This window comes from Corticium candelabrum, chromosome 8 (assembly GCF_963422355.1).
Source record: "Corticium candelabrum chromosome 8, ooCorCand1.1, whole genome shotgun sequence".
NCBI classification, from domain to species: domain Eukaryota; kingdom Metazoa; phylum Porifera; class Homoscleromorpha; order Homosclerophorida; family Plakinidae; genus Corticium; species Corticium candelabrum.
In genome coordinates this window covers 4,943,971-4,969,515 of record NC_085092.1, presented here as the reverse complement: position 1 = coordinate 4,969,515, position 25,545 = coordinate 4,943,971, and the positions used below count along the sequence as shown (strand labels likewise).

Below are 25,545 nucleotides of genomic sequence, written 5' to 3'. Positions count from 1 at the left end.
TGGCTATCAGAAAGACGTTGAGAAGGTGGCCCTAGAAAACGCTGGAAAGACATAATTAGGAAAGACCTAAACGATCTGAAGATTCCAGGAAGCTCTTCGTATGACTTAGCAAATAGATCAAGATCTGGTTGGAGAGAGCATTACTGTGCCTGCCTGGAGTCTATTCAATTGTCATATGGCAATGTTGATTTACAAGCTGTTGTGTGCTGTGACTGTCTCAGATGTCAGACACATTAGTGAGTTGAATTCAAATTAGTATATGAATGTTGTATTGGCTTTTCTTTGTACAGAAAGTCAATACTGCATGTGATCATTGTTTACAATACCGTATAAGATGAAACATTGGTGGGAATTTACATTGGCGGTTTGCTAAGAAATTAACGGACAAAGCATATTGACCGATTTTATTTTGGCGGTCGACATCGTTGTTTGATAACTGATGTAAGTCTTAGATAAGTGGTCATGAAGGAGTTTGTGGTGACAGCTGTGTTTGTGGCTCACATTTCCCTAACTTACTGGTCTCCAACTACTGCATAGTGATGAAGAACTGCTGTGTCAGTGCAAAGAACGTGACTCGCGTGAACCTGACAGTCCAGCTTCATCCATAGCCTCATGGCCTCATTCATATGCACAACAGACGGCAAGCAGGGACTCATCGGCGTGATGTACTAGCCTCGTCCCCAGACTCTCTCGCGCTAGTCTTGTCCGGTGCCCGTATGACTATTCCAGGTGCGAGAGAGTCTGGGATCATCCCGCCTACTTCCTGCCATATCTCCTTACCAAATGCTCACTAAGTGTCACCCCCAACGTCATCAACTGTCACCCCAAACGTCATCAAGTGTCCCGTAACTTCAAAATCAGATTAGCGTTAGTCTAATCCAATAAACGTATCACAGTGGATGCTATGATGGTGTTTGTGGCATATCCAGCACTTGCAGACAACTGAAGCATGTTGAAAAGGTAAGTCTATGGAGTGTTGGTGACGGGTGTCGTGTAGGCTTGTGGTCTGAGATTTACAATTGGCGGAGTGATGACTTTCTAGCTAGTTCACACGCGGCCATTAGCATTTGTGCGCAGACTAGACTCTGTAGCAAAAAAGCGCGCAATGGCAAGGGAAGGGGTTGATCTTGACATGAAACTACCGTCTGGAGGGTCAACTTGAAGCTTCCAGGGCTATTCTTTCGCGAAAAGATGTATTTGATTTCATACTTGAAGACTTCTCGAAGGGTAGACGGTAGTTTTTGTCTATTGTGACATTATTATTTGAGTTGATGCTGTTTCGGTCAGTGAGTAAAGCTTGATATGGTTGAGCAGTTACGAGGGAGTATCAGGAGTTAATCCTCATCTCATCACTTGCAGGAACTGGGTAACGGGAATTTCCAAAACAGTGGCCAGCCTAAAGACCGCCCACTGGGCAATTTTTTGAAAATTGTACTTATTTACAGCCCATGGGCCACTAATGTGAATCAAGATTGTGGTGTGCAATTCAACGTCGGCGCCCAAAGTTGGTCAATATTCTGAGACTGTATTAGTAACATGCGTTACCATACTATAGTGCACATACAGGTTTGGCAACCAGACAGCATTCTTACACTCTGGATAATCCGATTAACGAAGGAACCTCTAAATATATATCTGACAAGAAGCTTAGGAGGGCCATAAGGTCTGGTCGCACTCGTAAAGGAGCACTGTCTCGATTGCTCTCATACTCCAGAATGTCGCACTCACTTGAAAATAGATCATTTTTTAAGTTTAGTAAATATAGAAAGTTTTAGTAAAAGTTTAGGTTAGGCAGCTGTAAAGCATTAATATGCGAAGTGTATATTAGGTAGGCTATAATGAAGACGATTGAGTCTCGTTTGCCCTGATACCCAGTGTTTTGTGCCAAGTCACATGACCTAGATGTTTAAGTAAGTACGTTGTAGGAAACCTTGCAAGATATGGCGAAGCCATGAGGTTGCAAGAAAAGTATCTGGACAACATTGTGTGCCATTGAAAAAACGAGAAGCGCATCTAATAAGTGAAGATACTCTCAGAAGGCTGATTGACATGAAAGGACAGCTGCAAATGTAGACGTACAGCTTGGTGATCGACTTCATGCTGAATCACGTTTCTAGGTAATCATTTTAGCCTCAATCTATCACCAGTGTTCTAGTACATGTCTAGACATGATCAGATGTAGTCACCTTGACTGTCGTGCTGCCGTATCTAGTCAGCGTCATTTAGACGTAATCACCTGGTTGCTATCCTAGTCTGTTTATACAAAAACTAAACTTGATTCGTCTTTCAAGTGAAGCTAGGAAAGCATGTTAGCTAATCTAAACTGTGCGAACAGAGTGATGTAACCCAACAAGTGCAAGGCTTGGGTGTGGCAGCAAGCATACGCATAAATCTGGACGTTGCAAGATGTGCCTCACACTTGCCTACTCTGTGGTACTCAAGTCAATCTGCCAATTTCCAGAGTTTCCTACGAACCACTTGGACGCTTATTTGAGAACGAATATTCTTCCATAAAATTCCCATATTCTGTATTGCTGCCCTGGGTGCTGTTTTTGGAATTTCCAGGTAGTTATGGAATGCTGGCATACTATTTCAATGTTTTGTTTGCATTTCTTCAAATCACATTCAACTGTGTAGTTGCATATTTTAGTGATACTACTTGGCTTTTAGTTATCTATTGGAATCTAATTGATGCATGTGTGTATGTTATGGCTGTTGTGCATTTACTATTGTAAATAACTGTTGTCATCACTTTTTCGTAGGTGCTATTGATCGTCTGGGTCCATCTGTGAAATCTGATTACGAAAATGCTTTGAAAAAGGGGGAGTTACCAATACTACGAGGAAACATCGATATGTTTGGTGAAGAAGATGCCGGCAAGTCTTCTCTTGGAGATTCTTATTTGGACGAGCCATTTATTGATAAGAGGGAAAGCACAAGAGGAGCACACGTGAAAGTGATGAGAATTGGAGGCGGTTCGAACACGAACTGGAAGGAACTAAAACCAGAAGACAAAGAACAGATCATTGATCAAGTTTTGGTCAGAGGCTATCATGAGTATGTTGAAAAGCGTCGAGAAGGGGCAGCAGACAGTAGAGAAGAAGTAACACAAGACGACGAGGGAGATTCTGTCATCGAGCAGACAAGTCAACCAGCCGAACAACATCCGTCGAGTAGTAGCAACACTGTAGCTTTAACAACAGAGAGACAGACAACCAGACGAGAAGGCAGCATCACAGTATTGAAGAAGTCGCTACACGATTTTCTGTTCTCCACAGAACTAACCGAGGTGCAAGCAGCATTTGCAGATCTACTGCGTCGTGACAAGGCTGAATTAGAGAAAAGTAAAATGATGATGTTGATCACATTGTGTGATCGTGGCGGTCAAGAGCGGTTTCTGATGACGCACGCAGCACTGATGGCAGACAGCAGTGACTACAGTGCAACCGCTTACATGATAGTGATGGATGGAACAAAGAGTCTTGCAGATCCCATACCTCAATGTTTGTTCCGACCAAAACAAGGAAGCGAACAGTTGGTGATGGAACGGTTTGGTCCTAAGACGAGACGTGAGCTGTTGGCTTACCACATGAATTGCATCAAGATGGCTCATCCATCAGTGAGTGAGGGTCCTTTTCTCGGTCAGGACTATGTCAAGCGAGCACCAGTCACATTTGCAGTGTCCACTCGAGAAGACGAAACAAAGAACATGGATCCAAAATTTTTAGAGGAACAAGAAGAAATACTGCAAGATGTGGTGCAGAAGAACAAATTTGGTGAGCACATGGTGTTGGCAGAGAAAAATCCGAATAAACTGACTTTTCGTGTTGACAACACACGATCTGGCACCAAGAATCCTGATCCGGTGGTGATGAAGGTGAAGGAGATATTTGTAGCAATGGTACGGTCACTGTGGAGTCAACGTCAGGCTATTCCTTTGCCGTGGGCAGTTCTGGATAAATTGTTGGGCAGAGTGTCTCAACTGGCAGGCAATGAAGGCAAAATACTCGACATCGATGAAGTCTGTGAGTTGGCTCGAAAATTCTGTGATATTGTAACAGTTGGAGAATGTCGATCGGCACTGAAATATTTGTCAAGTTTGAGCACGATTGCATTCTATTCCAATGTAAGTGAGTTAGAAAGAAAGGTTTTCACTGATCTACAATGGCTGGTCAATGTCCTCACTGTGTTTGTGAACATCTTTGATAAGAAATACATTCCTTCATATTTGTGGAACGATATTGAGAAAGTGGAGAAGGAAGGATTGATGTCCTGGCGTTTGGCTCAGTATTTGCTAGAGAACGAAGGAGTCAACGAGAATCAGTTTGTGGCCATCCTTCAAGTGATGCACCTATTCGACATCATCTGTCCCATGAATACGTCACCGGAGATGCCGAAGTCTGTCTTGGCAGTTGGGCAGTCATTTTTCATTCCCTGCTTGTTGGCACAAATATATGAGAGGCAGATGGTATGGCAACAGAATGTCGGTTCTACTCGGTTTCCTCCATCTCTGATTTTTCGTCCCGAGGGATTTGATGCGACTCCCGAGGTGATCTACTTTCGCCTGGTGTCTCGTTGTGCCAGTGAATATGCCCATTGTCCCATGCTGAAAAGAAGATATGCTGTCTTCCATGTGAATGATGATCTTGAGCTCGATCTGGAACTGGTTTATCATAAACTGCGTTACATTATTGCTACTGTCGACTTTCCAGATGATGAAATTTGTATGAATGAGCTGAAACAACAATGTAGCATTACTCGTTGTTTTCTTATTCGTCAGCTAAATGAGGTCAAGAAAAGAGGATTGGATGGCATCAAATTTACTGTTTGTGTTAAACCTCCACCAACTGAAGCTGAAGTAGCTGATTTAATAGACGACGATTGTCTGGTGTGCATTGATGAATATCCACAACAAAGAAGTTTGATAAACCGGAAGAATGAGCGTGTGCCACGAAAGCAGTTTCCTACTTTGGATCTCTGGTTTAATGACGCAGAGAAAGTCTCTGGTAAGTGTGATTATTTTGTGATCATTGGATTGTTATATTGCTGATGTGATGTTACAGATTTTGCAATTGGACGTGATGCAAGACAACAAGACGAGCCACAGACAAGTGAGTAGTTTGCTGTGTGAGATCTAGTTTGTGTCATTGTTACATAACACGTGAAACATTAGGGTAAAGTAGCCCGGTTGGTCATGTGACGTTTGACCTACGGACCTGCTAGGCAACGGCATAACACTTGGCCAAATAAATAATGAAACTTATTTATTACCCGCACCATAGGATTTTGCTATGATTTAGCTAAGAATAGTTGTGTATATAACTATCTCTTCCTTATCATCTGCTGATTTGATGTGTAGTTATACAATGTGATCTGTTTGTCCAGGCCACTTGCCTGATTTTGAGACATTGAGAGATGCTGTTAAATTGCGAGTAGCGATGTATATAAGTTATTACTAGCAATTTATCTTGTTCTTTATGGGATATCTCTTTTCAGCAGTTAAATGTTCTGCTTGTTTTTGGCCTTTGAAATTGACACTGCTATGGTTGCTATTGTTTTTTTATTATTTTTTCATGTCAAGCACATTGGAAAACAATTATAGTGAGCATAATGTACAAAGTTAGAGAACATTTGCTAGAGGTAATGCTGGTAATCTGTGGTTTTCAATTTTTATTCTAGATGTTGGAAAAGGAGATGATGAACAGCAGGACATAAAAGAACCGCTAAAGAAGAAGAAAAAATTGATGGTAAAGGAAGTATCAGGTGAGTGTGACCATTTGTGGTATTTGTTGTGTGAGATCTCGTTTGTCATTGTTTAGTTAAGAAGTAATTGTGTATACAAATATTTCTTACTTATATGATGTTGATTGGATGTGTGGTTATACAATTAATGTAATGTGTTTGTGTGTAGGATACTCACTTGATTTTGATACAGTGAGAGATGCTGTTGTTAAATATGGCTGTAACCAGTGGTACGAGATTGGACTCAAATTGGGACTAAAAGGCGATAATATCAAAGGAGAAACTCATGAAATACCTTTTCCCACTGGAAAGTTGTTGGCTGTCATTGAGGCAAAAAGGAGGCAAGATGGAAAAGTGAAAACAGCAGAGGACTTGTTGAGGGCATGTTATTGCATACCCATACCAATTGACAAAGAAGTCGAAGATGAATTGAAGAAAGGTGAGATTTTAGGTGAATGTGAACAAGTGGATTGACTTTGACAAACTTTGCTGTCATTATTTAGAGAGAAAAAGGTAGGCGAGTAGCAACAGGAGGCAATGATGGAAGTGAACACAATTGCAGTAGTATTGTTGATATCACTATGGTATATTGACATTTATATTTATCAAAAGAAAGAATTGTAAATGTTTCTGTTGCATTTTTTATGAAATACAATTGATTGTTTGAATGGTGTGTATATGATATCACTGCATGTGTCTGTGTAAATCACTGATTCGAATATGTTTACAACCAGAATTTACAATCGACAGAGGCCACCAGTGAGACAAACATCCGTAATATAGCACAAACCAAACATACTTAAAAACAATATCAAACATAAAGTGCACATAAAGTTAGACTATAAAGTTCATCATCAATAACGTTCAACCAACATGGCGTGTCCCTGCAAGTAAGTCATCATACAAAATGAAGTCGTGACTCTCTGTGAAATCTCTTAGATACTTACGTGTCCTCCAGCAGCACAAGCAGCGACGAGTGCCAACTTTCCGTCTTCTTTTCGTAGTCGATGAGCTGCTGTTGTCACCAGACGAACGCCGGTGGCTCCGAACGGATGTCCAATAGACAGAGACCCGCCCCAGAGATTCATCTTTTCAACAGGCAACAACCCAAGCTAAGCCCCAATAAAAGACAACAAATTAATAATATAAAATAATTACAAAATATATTAATTAATTGTAAATAAACATTAATTATAGTAATTTCATATCAAAATAAATTTGTTGATATCAACCTTCTTTCTAGACATGTGAGTCTGACAAAACCAGTCGGAGTCCATGGCCTTCATGTTAGCTAAGAGTTGGCCCTAAACAAATATGTTGTGAAAGTGAGTGTGTGACATATGTGAGAGATCGGTGTGAGTGCTCACTGCAAATGCTTCGTGATATTCGAACACGTCGATGTCGTTCAGCGTTAGCTTTTTCTTGTCAAGCAGCTTGGGAGTGGCATATGCTGGGCTGTTGGACATTATGCAGTCGAATTGAAAGTATGAAGTTACGTACAATGTGCAGATTACCCGAGTAATAATTGATCTTTGGGATCTTGTGCAACGTACACAAAGTCTCTGCATTACGATGGGCATCAATTAGCAACTAAAAGTTGTTGAAAACGTTTCACAAAATTTGAAACTGACACATGAACATGCAGACAGACTGATAGACAAACTGATACACAGACTAATAAACAGACTCATAGACAGACTGATAGACAGACTGATAGGCAGATTGATAGACAGACTGATAAAGACAGGCTGATAGACAGACAGACAGACTGACACACAGACTGGTAAACAGACTGACAAAACAGGCTGACAGACAGACTGATAGACAGACTGACAAAACAGACTAACAGACAGACTGACTGACAGACTGACAGACTGACTAACAGACTGATAGACAGACTGCCAGACAGACTGATAGACAAACTGACAGACAGACTGACAAGACAGACTGTCAGACAGACTAACTAACAGACTGACTGACAGACTGACTGACAGAGGAACTGAATGACAAACTAATAGACAGACAAATACACAAACAAATATATAAACAAACAAGACAAACTAATGTACATACATATAAACAAAGAAAGTAAAGTTAATTAATTAAGCACAAGTAAACAAACAAACAAAAATACACAAACAAAATGCAGATACGTACAGAGCAGAGATAAATATACGAGTCTGTAAGTCTGTACATTAGTTTGTCATTTAGTTTATTTGTCTATCAGTCTGTTTGTTAGTTTGTCTGTGTGTCTATGTGTCAGTTTCAGATATTTGCACACACACACACACACACACACACACACACACACACACACACACACACACACACACACACACACACACACACACACACACACACACACACACACACCTCAAATAAGCAAGCGGTTTATAACCCAGAGCGAGCGCCTTCTCTTCACTCATAATAAGACACGCTGAAGCACCATCAGTCTACACAAACAATCATCATAACAAATGGCACCATATTTCGTCGCCACTACACTGCAGCATGTCCTCACAAGAAATGATGCATTAGCCGGAGTGACAGTGCCGTGTGGCTTGACAAACGCAGGCTTCAACTTCGACACTTTGTCGATTGTTGACACACGAATGCCATTGTCTCTACTCACATATTTGCTCTTTCCTAGAAAGTACAACAATTGTAGTGTGTGTGTGTGTGTGTGTGTGTGTGTGTGTGTGTGTGTGTGTGTGTGTGTGTGTGGTGTGTGTGTGTGTGTGTGTGTGTGTGTGTGTGTGTGTGTGTGTGTGTGTGTGTGTGTGTTGGCGAGATGAGTGTGCAGAGGCTGGAATTGATGTACTGTTCAAACATGGCAGAAAGCTGGTTGGAGATAGAACTGGAACGTCGAGGCTGCAAGTAGTGAGGGTGATTGAGTCACAGTTTGCAGATGACGTGGCTCTGTATTCCAGTTCTCGTGAGGACTATGAAATGGCATCTAGTTTGTTGATATGACAAGAAAATGGGGGTTGACTGTTAACACTCAGAAGACAAAATGAATAGTAATAGGGACAGCGATTGATGACAGGGATATGGCTTCGGTACAAGTTGATGGAGGGGAAATTGAGATGGTGGATTGCTTTACGTACTTGGGGTCTAATTTATCAAGAGATGAAGATGTCACACTAGATGTTACCAGTAGGATCGAAAAGGCTTCCAAAGCTTTTGGAGCTTTGAGAGGTCCTATTTTCAACAATTCTAACTTGTCAGTGGCTACCAAGAGAGCAGTCTACAGACCAGTGGTTTTGGCAGTGCTATTGTACGAATATGAAACTTGGGTGCTAAAAGCTCAAGACACAAAAAGGCTAAATGTCTTTCACAATCATTGTGTGAGAACCATACTTGGAGGAGTCAACAGATTTGAGCAATGGCAGGAGAGGTTAACAACACGAGTTTTAGCTGAAAATTTTGGCATGCATTGGACAATCCCTGACATCATAATGGAGCAGCGATTGAAGTGGCTGGGTCATGTGGGTAGAATGAATGAGGAACGACTTCTAAAGAAACTGATGTTTGGGGAATTGAGGAAGACAAGACCTCGCCATGGAACAAGAAAGAGATGGAGAGATCTAGTTAGTCAAGATCTGCAATTAGTAGATACCAAAAACATCTGGTACCAGAGATGCCAAGACCGGAATGGGTGGTTCAGTCTTTGTCAAAGAGGTGTTGAGAAGGTAGTCACAAATCGTGGAAAAAGCAGATGTGCAGCGAATGTACGATTCCAAGGAGAAAGTTTCTTATGTGAATGTAGAAGATCATTTAGATGACACGGCGACCTCACAAGACACAGGCAGTTTTGTCCTAGTAATTTGCCAGTTGCCCAGGAGCACAATCCAAGGGCCCCGCTATCATAGTTTCTTTTACTATGGGCGGCTTCAAGGTTCAAGGTGTGTGTGTGTGCATGGTGTGGTGTGGTGTGACATGTGTGTGTGTGTGTGTGTGTGTGTGTGTGTGTGTGTGTGTGTGTGTGTGTGTGTGTGTGTGTGTGTGTGTGTGTGTGTGTGTGTGTGTTATGCGTGTCACTGTAATGCCGAGATCATGACCTCACCTGGTACCTTCACAGGCTCAATATCTACAAGAAACCCTTTGTCGCTCGCCTCTTGTGCAAACATATGTGAACGAATGGCAAATTCATCCTGTAGCCGGTGCATCCAACGACACAGATAAAGCAACAAGTGATCATGAGAAACCAGAACTCTCTGTCAAACCTGCTCTCTCCGACTGATCTCAAATGCAGCAGCCAGTCGGTCACCACTCTTGCCCATCGTCTCGCCAGTTGAAAACTCGGCAACAGCCGGCAGCTACACCAAACACAACACAGACAACGTGACCACACAAATACAAAATTAATATCAATTTGTATAATAACTGGTTAATTGCCGTAACAATCGATATGAAATTGCTAACATGCATGGATGTGATACAAAACATTTGTTAGAAATTAATTAATATTAATAACTTGCTACAAGGTTTCAACTCACTGCTTTCACGCTTTTTGTGTTTAAGTTCTACACACACACACACACACACACACACACACACACACACACACACACACACACACACACACACACACACACACACACACAATCTTTTTTAGATAAATCATTAGGTCACAAAGTTTCATAATTTTTTAGTAAACAACAATATTCAAGTGTCAATGTAACTATGTTTTAGCGCGCTTTAAATTGCACTTGCGCCTTTAACGCGCGTTAGCAAGCTCCTACCCGGTTTAACGCGCGTTAAAATACCCTTTACGTGCATTAGCGCGCGTTATAATCTCCATCTTTGATGTGTGTGCGTGCGTGCGCGCGCAGGTGTGTGTGTGTACGTCTAACTTTACGTCTACAATATTATCTACCATATCAAGATGACAAACCTCCAAAGAAAACTGCCTCAAAGCTCCCATTGCAAGACTTATCCTTGCTCCAAGCGATTTTGCCTAAACAAAACACAAGCTTACGCTCCCTTGATTAATTAATATCAATAACTCTTGTATGGTTATACTCGATCAAATGCCATTAGTTTGCTTCTCACTCCACGTGATACTCTGATTGGGACATCAGACATAAACTCAACGCCACCGGCAATGACAGTGTCAGCTTGCCCACCAGCAATCAGACCCATTGCTGCATAAAAGTTTATAAAAACAACAATAATGTTGATTGATCTGCAGTCGCTGCCTTTATGCGTTCCTGCCTTGTGGTGTGTGTGTGTGTGTCATTAATTTGTCAGTTTATCCAACTAACCATTTACTGCCTACTCACACATCCTACACCAATTTCTCACATCACCTGATGTTATAGCCTGATTAGCAGATATGCAAGCCATTGACACAGTATGAGCCGGAGTTTTGTCAGAGAATCCAACCGATCGTGCCACCTGCCAAAAATACAATACAATAAAGATGCCAATTAATATCAATAAAATCAAACATGTCACCTCACGAGCAATATTTGGAGCCGTTGGTTCAGCGATTACGTTTCCAAATATAATATAATCAACTTCGTCTGTAACACAATCAATGAATTAATAAATTAAAAAATTAAAAATATTAAATTAAAATAAATCAATACATAAACAACATAAATTAATATATTAAAATAATGATAATATATAAAAAATATAATATAAATTAAAAATAAATTACTAAAATAAATTTAAAAAATAATAAATAAATAAATAAATCAGAATAAATTAATAAATAAAAAATAAATTAATAAAATAAAAAATAAATAAATCAGAATAAATTAATACATTAAAAATAAATTAATAAATTAAACTAAATTAACAAATTAAAAATAAATTAATAAATTAAAATAAATTAATAAATCAAAATAAATTAATAAATTAAAATAATCAAAAATACATTAATAGGTTAAAAATAAATTAAAAATAAATTAAAAATAAATCAAAAATAAAAATTATTGTTGCCTGCAGGATGCACAAAATGTTACCTGGTGGAATCTTTGTTCGTCCTTTTAATGCTCTAAACATCAAAGCAACTCGTGAGATCAACTGCATACAGGTTGATGTTGATTTAGTTGTTATACATCATGCTAATAGAAAGTCTTAAAATATTTCAAAAATATTTAAAATTTTATATCAAAAATATTTAAAATTCTAAAATATTTAAATTAATTAATTTTATGAGAATTACTTTCTGCAGTTGCTAATACTTCATAAATGCATACAACAATATATCAAAATTATTTAAAATTAAAATATAAATTAAAAATTTTAAACATCAAAATTATTTAAAATTAAAATATAAATTAAACGTTTTAAACATCAAAATTATTGAAATATCAAAATATCAAAAATATCAAACATATCTAAAACTTTAATTATCAAAATTATTTACAAATTATAATTATCAAAAATTATTTAAAATTTTAATTTATTCAAATTATTTAAAATTTTAATTTTTGTTTGTGATTCTATGCAATCAGTGCATTTATCTAAAGAAACTGCCTCTATCACAATAAGCATAAAAATGATTAGCCTCACAGACTTCAGAACATTGGCCACAGAATATATCAGGCCTATTCATAAAAAACTAGTTTGATTTAAACGTCCAGGTATCTCACCTACTTTGACAGATACAAAAGATGGCACAGCAAATGAGTGATCACATCTGCTCCGGCCACCAATACACAAACTTGTATGAAAATTTAGAATTGTTATTAAATTTAAATTAAAAAAATTATTTCAGCTATGAGCCTATAAGAAAAGGGATTGTAAAAGTCACGAGACTTGGCGAGTAGCGTACTCTAAACGTATAGGGCTAAACCGACTTCCGGTCTGGGGACTATGTGGCTGGCTGGCTATGGGCGTATTCGTTTGGGACTATCTTTTTCTGGAAAAGGTTAGGTTGGATGGAGTGGAAAGAGACAGGGCACGTTTACCAATCAAACAGAACCTTTCCAAAACGAGATAGACGAGGCGGTAACAGAGCTATATGCGCATGCGTAGCATCTTTCTAAATAAAAATTGCAAAATTATTGACTAGAGAACACAAGCAATGACAGTGAGGTAACGTAAGACTAATTTATTGTACATTAGATGTATTACCATGCCGGTAGGCTGAATTTTTCGGCAAATTCGGCGTATAGGAGAATCAGTGCCTTTTATCAGAATCACCCCATGTGTGTGTGGTCTTTGTCATAGCATCCACATTTCCACCTGTTAGAATGTCTACTAACTCTTCGGGAGTTTGTTCTACCGACCATGAGAAATCAGCTGCCATTCTTTGAAATTTTGGCGCGGGCAATCCAGAATATGCGCAAATACTGGTCTGGAAATGCTAGGCTAAGCGAATGCGTTGATTTGGAAGGTTGAAACTATGGACACAAGTTTTATATGGGCGTATTTGTTTGGGACCTTTCTAGAAACAGATAGAGTGGAAAGGCCCGCTAGCGTGTTCGATTGGGCACCTTTCTTTTTCTGGATAGCATGAACAGTTTCCCAAACCTTTCCGGAAAGGGATGGACTGGAAAGGTATGTACGCTGTTCGATTGGTAACTTTTCTGTTTCCGAAAAAGGATAGAGCGGATAGACTTTCTGACATATCCTACCATCAATACAGATAGAAAGGATAGAAAACGCACCTATAGACATATAAAACTTGTGTCCATAGTTTCAACCTTCCAAATCAACGCATTTGCTTAGCCTAGCATTTCCAGACCAGTATTTGCACATATTCTGGATTGCCCGCGCCAAAATTTCAAAGAATGGCAGCTGATTTCTCATGGTCGGTAGAACAAACTCCCGAAGAGTTAGTAGACATTCTAACAGGTGGAAATGTGGATGCTATGACAAAGACCACACACACATGGGGTGATTCTGATAAAAGGCACTGATTCTTCTATACGCCGAATTTGCCAAAAAATTCAGCCTACCGGCATGGTAATACATCTAATGTACAATAAATTAGTCTTACGTTACCTCACTGTCATTGCTTGTGTTCTCTAGTCAATAATTTTACAATTTTTATTTAGAAAGATGCTACGCATGCGCATATAGCTCTGTTACCGCCTCGTCTATCTCGTTTTGGAAAGGTTCTGTTCGATTGGTAAACGTGCCCTGTCTCTTTCCACTCCATCCAACCTAACCTTTTCTAGAAAAAGATAGTTCCAAACGAATACGCCCTATGTCTATAGGTGCGTTTTCTATCCTTTCTATCTGTATTGATGATAGGATAGGTCAGAAAGTCTATCCGCTCTATCCTTTTTCGAAAACAGAAAAGTTACCAATCGAACAGCGTACATACCTTTCCAGTCCATCCCTTTCCGGAAAGGTTTGGGAAACTGTTCATGCTATCCAGAAAAAGAAAGGTGCCCAATCGAACACGCTAGCGGGCCTTTCCACTCTATCTGTTTCTAGAAAGGTCCCAAACAAATACGCCCTATGTCTGTCATGCTGCAGGAATGTGTTGCGCCTCCTTTGTGTGGCCCAATCACAAAGCATTAATTACTTTATGTCATACGTGGCAACCAGAGACAATAGAGGAACAGCCAATCGTATGCGCGAAACTCTCTTGAGAGAGTTTTATTACCAGAACAGTGTAATTCATGTTTGTGGTTGTTAGGACTTGTTGGAAATAAATAACAGAACTCACCTGATCCGACAGTTACACGGGAATCTAACATTACGTAACCGTAAGCGAATTTATGTCCCGTATACGATAACTCTACTTCGCGACGACTACAGGCTATACGTATGGACTTTGTGGTCATGCGAAACGGCATTCGCTACATAGGTACGGGTTTAGATACATTTTACAGATAACACGTATAGAAAGAAAATAGCGTCTAGATTTGTAATTCTTCGCAAAACAATAAGCCCTACTGTACATGGTGTCTAGAAGGCTCCTATATAGCCGCGTCCCCAGACTCACGTGAGCCTGGCAGTGTCCGGTTCCTGTATGACACTGTCAGCCTTCTGGTAGCTCCTATAGCTGTGGAAGCGAGGGTGTAAACACAGCTTCAATTACTAGTTATTAAAATTATTTACAATTTTAATTATCAAAATTTAAAAATTTAAATATTAAAAGTCTAAGAATATCAACACATGATACACTTACTCCATAGCCATACGACCGACTTCATAGTTGCTAAGATTGCGATAACTAAAAACACGTGAGGATCTCACTTCTTGTGTAATTCATCCTAAATGCATGGGCATGTCCAAACGACTCACTCGGTTAGGTACTGAAGAAATGGCGTTCTAACTCCCTCTACGAGCACAATGTTCCTGCCAGTAGAAGTCGTACTCGTTGACGACTTTGATCGCAAGTCGAGAGTCACTCCAGTTGCCTTCGCTGCATCTATAAAAGTAAAAATCATGTTACTCAATTAATAAATTAATTAATAAATAATATTTAATAATAATTAATATATAATAATAATAAATAACTAGTTTTACGGTATCCCTGTCTGTCTGTCTTTCTGTCTGTCTTTCTGTGTGACTGTCTGTCTGTCCTTCTGTCTGACTGTCTTTCTGTCTGTCTTTCTGTCTGTCTGTCTTTCTGTCTGTCGAGATTTTCATGCAGTACAAACGACAGTGGCATAATGTTTGACTGCAATGTTGTAGGCCAAGTCCATTAATGTGTTATAATTTGCTTAGTTATGAAGGACTGGTAGATATTTGAAAGTTTCCTGTACATACGTAGAGTTTTGATGATAATAAATGAATCTGTCTGTCTGTCTGTCTGTCTGTCTGTCTATCTGTCTTTCTGTCTGTCTTTCTGTCTGTCTGTCTATCTGTCTGTCTGTCTTTCTGTCTGTCTGTCTTTCTGTCTGTCTGTCTTTCTGTCTGTCTGTCTGTCTATCTGTCTTTCTGTCTGTCTTTCTGTCTGTCTGTCTATCTGTCTGTCTGTCTTTCTGTCTGTCTGTCTTTCTGTCTGTCTGTTGTCTCGCATTGGTGAGTAACACGTCCAACAGAGTTTTCTGACCGTCTACTGAAACGCTGCGTCCTAGCTAGAGTAAGACAATACGTATTGTTGAAACCCTGTCATGGAAGTAGACATGCAAACTTCCCTAAATTACTTAAGACCTAGCTGGCAGGTAGTCGTTGTTTCGCGATCGTGATCAAGACAATTAAATGTACAGTATAAGTATGCACGACAGTGGTATGGTATTTACTGACATAGAAATTGATATCGGCAAACATTGACTATCAACAGTGTTAGATACACTGTCATACACAACAACACAGTGTATTTGTATTAGCTAAAGGATTGATCATGCTGTAGTACAGGGACGTGTGAATAGTTGACTGTAGGTGGCATTCAACTCCTGAAAGTGTTTCATGGTTGTCAAGTACACACAATCCCTACCTACAATACAAAAGGATGAGGCGACGTAAGTTTGTGAAGCTTTATCTTCGCTGGTTGGTCACTTGCACGAATCGTTCCTACACTGATCTGTAGTCAGACACAGAAACGATTTCTTGAAGTAGGTCTTATAATGAAACGTGGTCGTGAGAGAAGAAATTTGAGGTTTGTGTGTACAGATATATAAATATATTTTTATAGCAACTCTTTTATTGTGACGTCATAATTTATTATTAATTTATTAACTAATAATTATTAATTTGTTAACTTGATTTGTAACGTTATTTATCAATTATTAATTAGTTATTATTTTTATGTATTATTTATTAATTATTTATATATATATACAGTATATACATAGTATATACATAGTATATATATATATATATATATATATATATATATATATATATATACTGAAAGTTCGATGAAGAGTCATGTAGGACCACGCCCCTTTCTGTTGTGTGACCCGGATTAGAAGCCTCGCTATACTCGTCAATAAATAAATAATAAATAATAAATAATAAATAATTAATAAATAATAATTAATTAATAATTAATTAATTAATAATAAATAATTAATAAATAATTAATAAATAATAAATAATTAATAAATAATACATAAAAATAATAACTAATTAATAATTGATAAATAACGTTAAAAATCAAGTCAACAAATTAATAATTAATAGTTAATAAATTAATAATAAATTATGACGTCACAATAAAAGAGTTCCCATAGAAATAATTGCTGTGGAAACGGATATAACGTAACATCAGTGTTCAAAATAACTGTGCGCATGCGCAATCAATTAGGTCTATAAAACACCGCGCTGATTCACACACTATCAGATTGAAACACTTACTGCCAAACAGCGACAAGACCGCTTTGACGTGTCCCAGCGGTCGTATTCCTGCCTGCATCATTTCACAGAGGCGCAGAGGTCACGTCAGAGGTCACAATGTCTGAGGTGACTAATTGATAACAATCCCGGATACGACAGAGAGTCACGTGACAGGTAAACAATTTATATCCGAAAGCCCGGATATTTACTTTGTTCTCTTCTTGCGAAAGAAACAACGAACGAGGAGCGTGACGAAGACGATCAGACGCGCACGGTATCGATACAGGTGAGCGACACAGACAGCAAGACTAATCACGACGCTAAACGACGCGAAACGCGATTTTTTCGCCTCTCACTCACCTACGCATCCTGCCTACACTCAAACTGTCGTCTCTGCGTCGCGATTATGCACTGCAGACCGAGAAGAACGGCGTAGAAGAGACGAGGCGTGTAGTTTCGTTATTTTAGGCAGCACGTAGTGACCTGGAACGCAGCCAACTCGATCCTCTAATTCATTCATTGCCCGAGCTCGCGCGTATACGCATCACCCTGCCAACCCACCATTCACTCACATCTCTCTCTCTCTCTCTCTCTCTTTCTCACACAGCAAACGACCTAATTAGCTAACCTACTGCCACAACGACTACTAGCAGGTGCGTCGACAAATATGGGAGGTGCTGTGGCTCGCGGAGTCGACAACGACGACCTGGTCGACAATCTGAAGAAGGAGGAGTATATATCGTCGCCGAGCGTCGAGAAGGCGTTTCGTGCTGTCGATAGAGGCGATTTCTTTCTGCCTGAAGATCGAGATTCGGCCTACGAGGACCATGCGTGGCGCAGCGGCACTCTGCATCTCTCCGCGCCTTGTATTTACAGCAAGGCGGCCGAGGCCCTCGATTTGAATGAGGGGTTGTCGTTTTTGAACGTCGGGAGCGGGACGGGATACTTTAGCACGCTCGTTGGCTCGATTCTCGGTCCGAATGGGACGAACCACGGCGTCGAGGTGTATCCGGATAACGTGCGCTACGCCTGTCGGATGGTGGATGAGTGGGTGCGGACGACGCCGTCGTTCGATCGCACCGCCTTCTGTTATCCGAAGTTCGTGGCGGGTAATGCGTTGTTGTTGAATCCAACCTACCGGAATTATGACCGAGTGTACGTCGGTGCGGCATGTCCACAGGAATATATCGAGTTTTTCAAGGGCTTGCTCAACGTTGGAGGCATACTGGTGATGCCCTACGAAAATCAGGTAATTAATATCAATTAATTTTAAATTTTTTTGTTGATTTTTAATTTAATTTATTTTAATGGATTGTTGATTGCAATACATATTAATTAAATTCTAGTTAATTAACTAGTTAGACAATATGAATTCAATATGCAACTACAATACTTAGAGTACAATATATTTATAGTTACAGTAGGATATCAGTCATACACCGAAAGTATGACGCAGCGGAAAGGGGTCTGGCTACGCGAGGCTATTGTCAGTTAATCCATAATGTACACACGTCCTATAAACTGTTACAAGCATTCACAACAAGGTGTGATGTCAAGTTAGTAATATTATATGGTTAGTTAATATCAATGTTTAGTAAATAATTAATATGTAAATTAAAGTTAATATCAATGTTTGAAAATAATTAATATGTAAATTTAAAGTTAATATCAATGTTTAATAAATAAAATATAATTGTAGAGTTAATATTAATGTTTAATAAATAATTAATATGTAATTTTAAAGTTAATATCAATGTTTGATAAATAATTAAAATATAATTTTAGAGTTAATATCAATGTTTAATAAATAATTAATATGTAATTTTAAAGTTAATATTAATGTTTTAAAATAATTAACATTTTAATAATTAAATTTTAGATATTTCATGATTAATTAAACAATTTTTTATTTTATTAATTATGTTACATGTGTATCGTGCTATGTCAAACATACTGATGTATTTGATTGCTGGTGCACTGTACAGTACTGCCTGGCAAGCGGTTGCCTGACTGCAAAATGTAGGAAAAATTGAAACTTGCTCTGATGCTTTATTGAGAAACATGCACTCACATAACCGTCCATACGACCGTCCTAGACAACACAGTACGTTTTGAAAAGTGTGTATGCTTTCAAGACTCACTATTGAGTATAAGACGATTCAATAAAATATATGCCTCTAGCTAGTGGTACTGTACATGCACCATTGGCTGGTGGGCAACTTGTTTTATGGTATAATTATGTGTGAGTGAGGCTGTTGTTTTGTTGAGTATTTCTGGTTGTTACCGACGTGCGAACAGTCAGTGTAGTATTCCGATCACGTGATAAAACCTCACGTAACACGTGACTAAATAAATGTCCCGTATGTTTAATATGGTGGCCTGTATAACACAAATGTCTCGCATACTCAAGACCGTCTCCGCCATCATACTTGCACTGTAGTTGTTCTTCATTCAATTTATTTTATTTTTCACTTGTAGCTGCAGCGCATCAAGCGGGTTAGCAGGGATGAGTACAGTATGCGGGACGTGTTGTCGGTCTCGTTCGCCGATCTCATACTTCCGTCGATGGAAGAGAGGCAAGATCGCATGGCGACCATCGAAATAGGTACGAAATGATCGATACCATTTCACTCTTTACTACACTCGGTCACTCCATGACGTCTCTGTTGATACCACAGGTTGTAATCCTGTCAGTCTTCAAGACTGTTGTCGACTCAGTATCCTCACCGCTGTCGGCTCCTTGCCGACTGAACGTCTAAGAAAGCTTCCTCTGCCGCAGTCTCTTCAGCTCTTTCTTCAATCATTCCGCGAGCCTGATGTAATCACCAACAAGTTGGCCGAGAAGCGACACGCTGCCGAGAGACTCAGAGCCTCCATGGTTCGGCCACCGAAGAGAGTCCGAAAACGGGACGACGACGACAGCCAGGTTGAAAACGACAGCAGCGAGGACAGCAGCGACGACGACGAAACAGGTTTGCTCGCTTTGAGGCATCCGTTGTTCATACGTATCGGTCAGATAGGCGGGTTGGGGATTATGGGCAACATTGGGCCGTCGTCTCATCCTCCATCATCCGGGGTACACGACCGTGGATCAGGAGAATAGTGTGACATTGTGGGGGGAACTCAGAATAACAATTTGTAAGTAGAGATTTATTTGAGGCACAATGTAGGTATACCGTGTGAGAGAGAGAGAGAGAGAGGGGGGGGGGCGTTTTCGATAGAATTGTGTTGTGTACATAGACTGCACACGTAGGTGTATCATCTCGATTCAGCTGAAATAAAGTGTACTTTGAGATTGTAGAGAGAGAGAGAGAGAGCAGAGAAAGCGACAGAACGGCTGGCATACAGGTTGACGCGCGCAACGTGTAAGGATCTGAAAGACTAACGTGCGCTAAAATCACAGCTAACGCACGCTAAAACGTAGCGTAAACAACATGTTTAACGCGCGCGACTCCTGACATGTCACACGGTGACCTGTAACGTGCACTAAAAAAGATTCACTAATCAATAACATTCCTATGGTTTTTCTATTCACACTCGGTATGTTACTAATGCTCTAGAACTAAAGAATGCCACATTCGAGGCTAGGGGCCACTGTACTGTGGATTATAAAGTTTTAGCGCGCGCAACGTAAGATACCAAGGCTAACGTGCGCTAAAAGAAACAGCTAACGCACGTGTAAACAACATATTTAACGCGTGCTACTGTACTCGCAACGTCACACCGTGACCTATGACGTGCGCTAAAGATTCACTAATCAGTAACATTTCTACGTTTTTTCTATTCACACTCGGTATGCCACGAATGCTCTAGAACTAAAGAATGCCACATTCCAAGGCTACCACGGGGACCACTGTACCAGTACGTGAATTATAAGTTGTATAAAGTTAACGCGCGCCACCTAAGAATTGAAGGATAACGTGCGCTGAAAGAAACATAACTAACGCACGCGTAAACATGCTTAACGCGCGCAACTTTTGACATGTCCTGTAACGTGCGCTAAAGGGGAGGGCATGAGCCAAGGTTTCACTATTTAGTAATATTTCTGCATTTTTTCTATGCCACACTGAGTATGCCACAAATGTTCTAGCACTAAAGAATGCCAATAATTATACACAATTTTTTCTCTCCAAAATTTCAATCATCTACACCGTCCCCAATCAATACAGTGTCCCCAATCGATACTATCCAGTAACTCATATACGTGAATCTCATCACTCTATAACAAATAGTCACACAAAACGTCACTCACTAGTGATGACGGTCCAGTTCGTCACTAACGAGGTTCAATTTTTGCCAGAAATGGACTGCCGTGGACCGGTTGACCACCATACATTACATTGATCCGATAGAGACCAGCTTCGGGCGTCGTGTATGATGCAAAGTATGATCCGTCGGCCGGATTCAACTCAAACGATGCTTTCATTTTCGGTAGGTTCTCGACAAACTTGTCGTACTGCACGTCGATGCTGAGCTCTCCGTCGCCGGCGCTTCTTGTGTCGACCGTGAATGTTGCTTGACGACCGACGATGCCACCAGTTAGACCTGGTCCTGAGCATTTGACTTCAGCGGCGTTGGCGGCCGCCTTGATCCACATCGGGTTTTTCTGTACGGTTGGACTCGTCTTGGCGACGGGGACGCGGAAGGGACTGCCCGGTACGTGTTCGCCGGCGTATGTGACCTGAGAAATAGAGAGTTTGACGTCATGAGTGAGTTGACAGGAAGGGATGCGAGTGTGAAAGTCTAAGTCTATAGAGTATAGACGTGCTGGCATCGTGACACCTTCGCTGGTTAGTCTGTCTGTCTGTCTGTGTGACCGTCTATGTGTCTGTTTGTGTGTCTGGTGTGTGTGTGTGTGTGTGTGTGTGTGTGTGTGTGTGTGTGTGTGTGTGTGTGTGTGTGTCAGTCTGTCTGTCTGGGTGTCTATCTATCTGTCTATATGTCTCTGTCTGCCTGTCTACCCGATCGATCTGTTTCTCCAATTGTGTCTCAACTGCTGCATGCCCACTTGTCATGCCCACATCACCCTTGTAACAACTTTCCACATTGCATATTTACCCCTTAATCAAATAGACACTCACAGAGCAACCTCCACAAATTAAGTAATAAACAGATCACCTTCCTAGAACACCAACCTTGACAATGTGGTCTCCACCACACACAGGCGTAAACATGTAGTGATATCCAGATTCAGGAGGAGCACGCACCAACTGAGCTCTCCTCTGCACGATTTGCCTCGGACTCACCAACGACACTCCCAGTTTTCCCCCTTCTGCGCGACTGTAGTCGACACTGAAGTAGCAAGGCTTTCCCACAACGCCTCGGTGAAGACCAGGACCATTCGATCGAACTTTGTCTGCCTCTTCTCGAGGATCGATGACAGTACGGACGACGAGTTCGGTCACTTGTGCATGCTCTTGTGTTGGGCTTGCAAGCGATGCATCGGGAGAAGGACTGGCGCCACTCGACGACATTCTTTACTATTAGTGAGAGTTACATTTAGATTGTTGATATCAAGCACAAACACCTACATCTGCAACTACACAGACAAAGACACAGACACAGACACAGACACACACACACACACACACACACACACACACACACACACACACACAGCTACACAGACACAGACACAGACAGACAGACACACACACACACACACACACACACACACACACACACACACACACACACCTACACCCACACAGACACACACACCCACACCCACACACAGACACACACACAACACACACACACACCAATCATTTCCCAGAAATCCCAGAATCTACTGACAATCAGTCTTTACCATTTAAAAAAGGAAGTACCAATTAAGATGCATATAAATATAGGAGGAGACAGGAAATCAGCTAGTTAGTAATGTTATTGCACAACAGGGAAGAAAACCTAGAAATACTTGGAAAACAAATGCACAACAAGGACCTGATGAAAACCGAGTTGTCACATAAGTATCCATCAGCTGCATATCAATCAGTCAACGCATACAGTAAACATGATACACTGGCTACCAAAAAACCACAAGCTGGGCCACGTTTCAGGCAAGTAAGGGGAGACAGAGCCAGCTGCAAATCCCACCTGCAATGACGCGCAATAACATCAAGTTGCGCTTGATGTACGCAATACTGTGTAGTTAGTAGATAACGAGGAGTCTACACACTGTGACTAAGCTCTGCAATGTAGCTTTAGTGTCTAGTCTACACTGTCTAGTTATGCATTCTACCCTGTAGTTATGCATTCTACCCTGTAGCTATGCATTCTACGCTGTAGCCATGCCGTCTACACTGTAGCTAGGCGGTCTACACTGTAGCTAGGCAGTCTACAGTGTAGGTAATCCACACTATGCTTCTAATGTGATGAAATCTCACCACCACAACAGATGGCCATGCGAACAGCTCGCGCAGGTGGACACAATCGACACGCACGATGACCGAAAAGAAAAACGAACGCAGACAGACTTCTGACGCCCTACCGCGACACACGAAACGAACAGGAAACGAACTAGGCCACTGAACTAGACACGAACAAGCTAGAAACGTGCAAATCCCTAATACCAAAAAGCCGCGTCGCGACTCTGTCACATTTCAGTCAGAGTCGGAACGACCGTAGAAACCGGCCATAGCAACAGCGCGACCAATGAGAAACAGCAACAACCCACGGTGAATCAATTCGCATGGCGGGCAACAACAAAATCAAAGTACACGCACACATTGACGCACCGTTTCAACTCGATACGAACAGAATGTTGGCCAGAAGGCACGACGGACGGCAAGTGAACGACGACAAGAAGTTCCACGCTAAATAGCGACGTTAAGGAAGCGAAGAGGAGAGGTCGAGAGGTCTAACGACCGCAACAGTTGACAGCTGACACACTCGCTAACGCAAACAGCTCGGAAATCGTCCTCACGTGACGCCTCTAACCACCAGAATGGAAGGTAATTATCATTTGCGGTTTTAGTAGCCTCGCGTGGCCAGACCTTTAGCGTACGTGGGGCGCATGTCACGTGTTGCCGCTTATATTTCCGTTTGACTGTGTGTGACGTTGTGTTATGCTGTGATTGAAACGAGACGCTTTTGTAGTAAACGTTCATGCATTGACAGCAATTTTTGCGCGATAAGAATGAAAGGTCGCTAATGACTACCGAAAATCCCGGATGTAATTTTTATTAATGTTTGTAGATTTTTTCGACCATGTTGTGTTTCAAGACATCTCTTTTGTATCGTTAACCTTTGTAACAAGTTTTGCTAGATAAAACGAAAGAGACTTCATAAAATACTGAAAGTCCCGGATATGAATTGAAAGTTTTGCGGACATGTGACTGTCTAGACTGACATAGTTGCAAATCCTATTTTCTATACAAAGTTGAGTTATCTAATATATAATATTGAATATTGTCATTCTACCTACAAATGACTAGCACGGCCTCGAGTTGCCAAACCACCAAACGCGCGCACTTCCTACAGTTCAACTCAAAATTTAAAAAACACGCTGAGTGGCATCTACAGAACCACAAATAAATCACGTTATATTCCAGAAACAAAACCGCACGCAACTAGTCCATACGCACGTTTCATATATTATTTTTGACGACCTCGTGTACCCCCCAGAACGAGGTGGGTCGATCGTGCACATCTCTTTCTCGTTTGACAAACTCGGTGAACGAAGACACACAGTTGCCAATGAAGTAATTGGACCGACCAAGTATAGCCAGATCAAGCTGTGGCAGCCAGGGATCCAAGTGAAAGACCTCAGCCTAATAAACAGAGCACAATATGTGAATTGTTTGATTGATTTGATGTAATCCATTATGTCACATAACAAAAGTACAATATCAAAATTAATAAAATTAGTAAAAAGTAAAAAGATAAAAAAATTTAAAAACTAAAATTAAAAAATAAACAAAATAAAAAAATTAAAAAATAGAAAATTAAAAAATACAAAATTAGAAAAAATAAAAATAACATTTTGACAATCTTATTTGTTGTATATGGGAACAAACGTATGACAAAGTTTTACTCGTAGTGTACAGACTCACGGTTGGTGACTGCATGATACTTGATTTTTCAAAAGTTGCCATGCTAGTCATTGATTGTGTATATCCCAATTTTAAAATAATAATTGTGGCCATATCCGGGATATTCAAAATATAATTTCAATTTATCTCAAATTTATTTTAATTTATTTATTATTTAAATTCAAAAAAATATAATAAATAAATAACTAAATAATTAATTAAATAAATAATTAGATAACAAATAAATAAATAAGTAACATTCATTGTCAATTGTCAATATCCGGATATCCAAAATATATTTTCAGTTTATTTAAATTTATTTATTTCAAATTTAGTTTAATTAATTTAATATATATTTTTAAAAATTGAAATAAATAATTAAATAAATAATTAAATAAATAATTAAATAAATAATTAAATAAATAATTAAATAAATAAATAAATAAATAATTATATAAACAATTAAATAAATAATTAAATAAATAATTAAATAAATAAATAAATAAATAATTAAATAAATAATTAAAGAAATAATTAAAAAAATAATTAAATAAATAATTAAAGAAATAAT

General features: G+C 39.8%; 6 protein-coding genes across 10 annotated transcripts in view; 3 read left to right on the top strand and 3 right to left on the bottom strand.

Moving 5' to 3' along the window:
* Nucleotides 1-1,993: 1,993 nt before the first annotated feature.
* On the top strand, nt 1,994-6,380 carry LOC134183094 (uncharacterized). Of its 3 annotated transcripts, XM_062650550.1 has the most exons (6): nt 1,994-2,117; nt 2,763-5,006; nt 5,064-5,111; nt 5,680-5,763; nt 5,912-6,181; nt 6,246-6,380. In XM_062650550.1, exons 2-6 carry the CDS (start codon nt 2,855-2,857, stop codon nt 6,257-6,259), a joined length of 2,568 nt encoding a protein of 855 aa, XP_062506534.1. In that variant the 5' UTR covers nt 1,994-2,117; nt 2,763-2,854; the 3' UTR covers nt 6,260-6,380. The 3 variants fall into 3 exon arrangements, with proteins under 3 accessions (XP_062506534.1, XP_062506532.1, XP_062506531.1); XM_062650547.1 differs by lacking the exon at nt 1,994-2,117 and having other exon boundaries at nt 2,478-5,006; XM_062650548.1 differs by lacking the exons at nt 1,994-2,117; nt 5,680-5,763 and having other exon boundaries at nt 2,477-5,006.
* A 56-nt stretch (nt 6,381-6,436) lies between these two features.
* Nucleotides 6,437-17,092, bottom strand: LOC134183095 (trifunctional enzyme subunit beta, mitochondrial-like). The gene is made up of 17 exons (XM_062650551.1): nt 16,963-17,092; nt 14,962-15,088; nt 14,846-14,890; nt 11,718-11,749; nt 11,203-11,270; nt 11,055-11,142; nt 10,768-10,889; nt 10,640-10,702; nt 9,969-10,061; nt 9,809-9,896; nt 8,264-8,388; nt 8,116-8,195; nt 7,257-7,304; nt 7,110-7,197; nt 6,975-7,046; nt 6,690-6,854; nt 6,437-6,626 (listed from the first exon to the last, which is right to left on the bottom strand). Exons 1-17 carry the CDS (start codon nt 17,021-17,023, stop codon nt 6,597-6,599), a joined length of 1,395 nt encoding a protein of 464 aa, XP_062506535.1. The 5' UTR covers nt 17,024-17,092; the 3' UTR covers nt 6,437-6,596.
* Nucleotides 8,544-9,528, top strand: LOC134183789 (uncharacterized). Its single transcript, XM_062651367.1, has one exon. The coding sequence runs from the start codon at nt 8,793-8,795 to the stop codon at nt 9,525-9,527; it is 735 nt and encodes a 244-aa protein (XP_062507351.1). The 5' UTR covers nt 8,544-8,792; the 3' UTR covers nt 9,528.
* Nucleotides 17,093-17,137: 45 nt separating the features above from the next.
* Nucleotides 17,138-20,241, top strand: LOC134183263 (protein-L-isoaspartate O-methyltransferase domain-containing protein 2-like). Its single transcript, XM_062650756.1, has 4 exons — nt 17,138-17,227; nt 17,549-18,190; nt 19,420-19,546; nt 19,620-20,241. The coding sequence occupies exons 2-4, from the start codon at nt 17,609-17,611 to the stop codon at nt 20,042-20,044; spliced, it is 1,134 nt and encodes a 377-aa protein (XP_062506740.1). The 5' UTR covers nt 17,138-17,227; nt 17,549-17,608; the 3' UTR covers nt 20,045-20,241.
* Nucleotides 20,242-20,965: 724 nt separating this feature from the next.
* On the bottom strand, nt 20,966-23,888 carry LOC134183171 (filamin-C-like). Its single transcript, XM_062650651.1, has 3 exons — nt 23,679-23,888; nt 22,077-22,421; nt 20,966-21,622 (listed from the first exon to the last, which is right to left on the bottom strand). The coding sequence occupies exons 2-3, from the start codon at nt 22,413-22,415 to the stop codon at nt 21,218-21,220; spliced, it is 744 nt and encodes a 247-aa protein (XP_062506635.1). The 5' UTR covers nt 22,416-22,421; nt 23,679-23,888; the 3' UTR covers nt 20,966-21,217.
* Nucleotides 23,889-24,293: 405 nt separating this feature from the next.
* The window catches only part of LOC134183233 (GDP-fucose protein O-fucosyltransferase 1-like), a 6,764-nt gene continuing 5,512 nt past the window's right edge, over nt 24,294-25,545 (bottom strand). For 2 of the 3 annotated variants that reach the window (XM_062650721.1, XM_062650723.1), the window contains exon 6: nt 24,294-24,713. In XM_062650721.1, coding sequence (XP_062506705.1) covers nt 24,531-24,713 — 183 coding nt within the window. In that variant the 3' untranslated portion in view covers nt 24,294-24,530. The remainder of the gene's footprint in view (nt 24,714-25,545) is intronic. The other variant, XM_062650722.1, reaches the window with a different exon arrangement.

Excerpts from the sequence above, each read along its gene's own strand:
- LOC134183171 (XM_062650651.1), bottom strand. The coding sequence starts at position 22,415 with ATGTCGTCGAGTGGCGCCAGTCCTTCTCCCGATGCATCGCTTGCAAGC. Across the intron at positions 21,623-22,076 it reads GTGGAGACCACATTGTCAAG|GTCACATACGCCGGCGAACA; the intron begins GTTGGTGTTCTA and ends TCTATTTCTCAG.
- LOC134183789 (XM_062651367.1), top strand. The coding sequence starts at position 8,793 with ATGGCTTCGGTACAAGTTGATGGAGGGGAAATTGAGATGGTGGATTGC.
- LOC134183095 (XM_062650551.1), bottom strand. The coding sequence starts at position 17,023 with ATGATGCAGGCAGGAATACGACCGCTGGGACACGTCAAAGCGGTCTTG. Across the intron at positions 8,196-8,263 it reads CGGCTAATGCATCATTTCTT|ACTGATGGTGCTTCAGCGTG; the intron begins GTGAGGACATGC and ends TTGTTTGTGTAG. Across the intron at positions 6,855-6,974 it reads CTCACATGTCTAGAAAGAAG|CTTGGGTTGTTGCCTGTTGA; the intron begins GTTGATATCAAC and ends ATTGGGGCTTAG.
- LOC134183094 (XM_062650547.1), top strand. The coding sequence starts at position 2,696 with ATGTGTGTATGTTATGGCTGTTGTGCATTTACTATTGTAAATAACTGT. Across the intron at positions 5,007-5,063 it reads TGACGCAGAGAAAGTCTCTG|ATTTTGCAATTGGACGTGAT; the intron begins GTAAGTGTGATT and ends GTGATGTTACAG. Across the intron at positions 5,112-5,679 it reads ACAAGACGAGCCACAGACAA|ATGTTGGAAAAGGAGATGAT; the intron begins GTGAGTAGTTTG and ends TTTTTATTCTAG.
- LOC134183263 (XM_062650756.1), top strand. The coding sequence starts at position 17,609 with ATGGGAGGTGCTGTGGCTCGCGGAGTCGACAACGACGACCTGGTCGAC. Across the intron at positions 18,191-19,419 it reads TGATGCCCTACGAAAATCAG|CTGCAGCGCATCAAGCGGGT; the intron begins GTAATTAATATC and ends TTTCACTTGTAG. Across the intron at positions 19,547-19,619 it reads CATGGCGACCATCGAAATAG|GTTGTAATCCTGTCAGTCTT; the intron begins GTACGAAATGAT and ends TTGATACCACAG.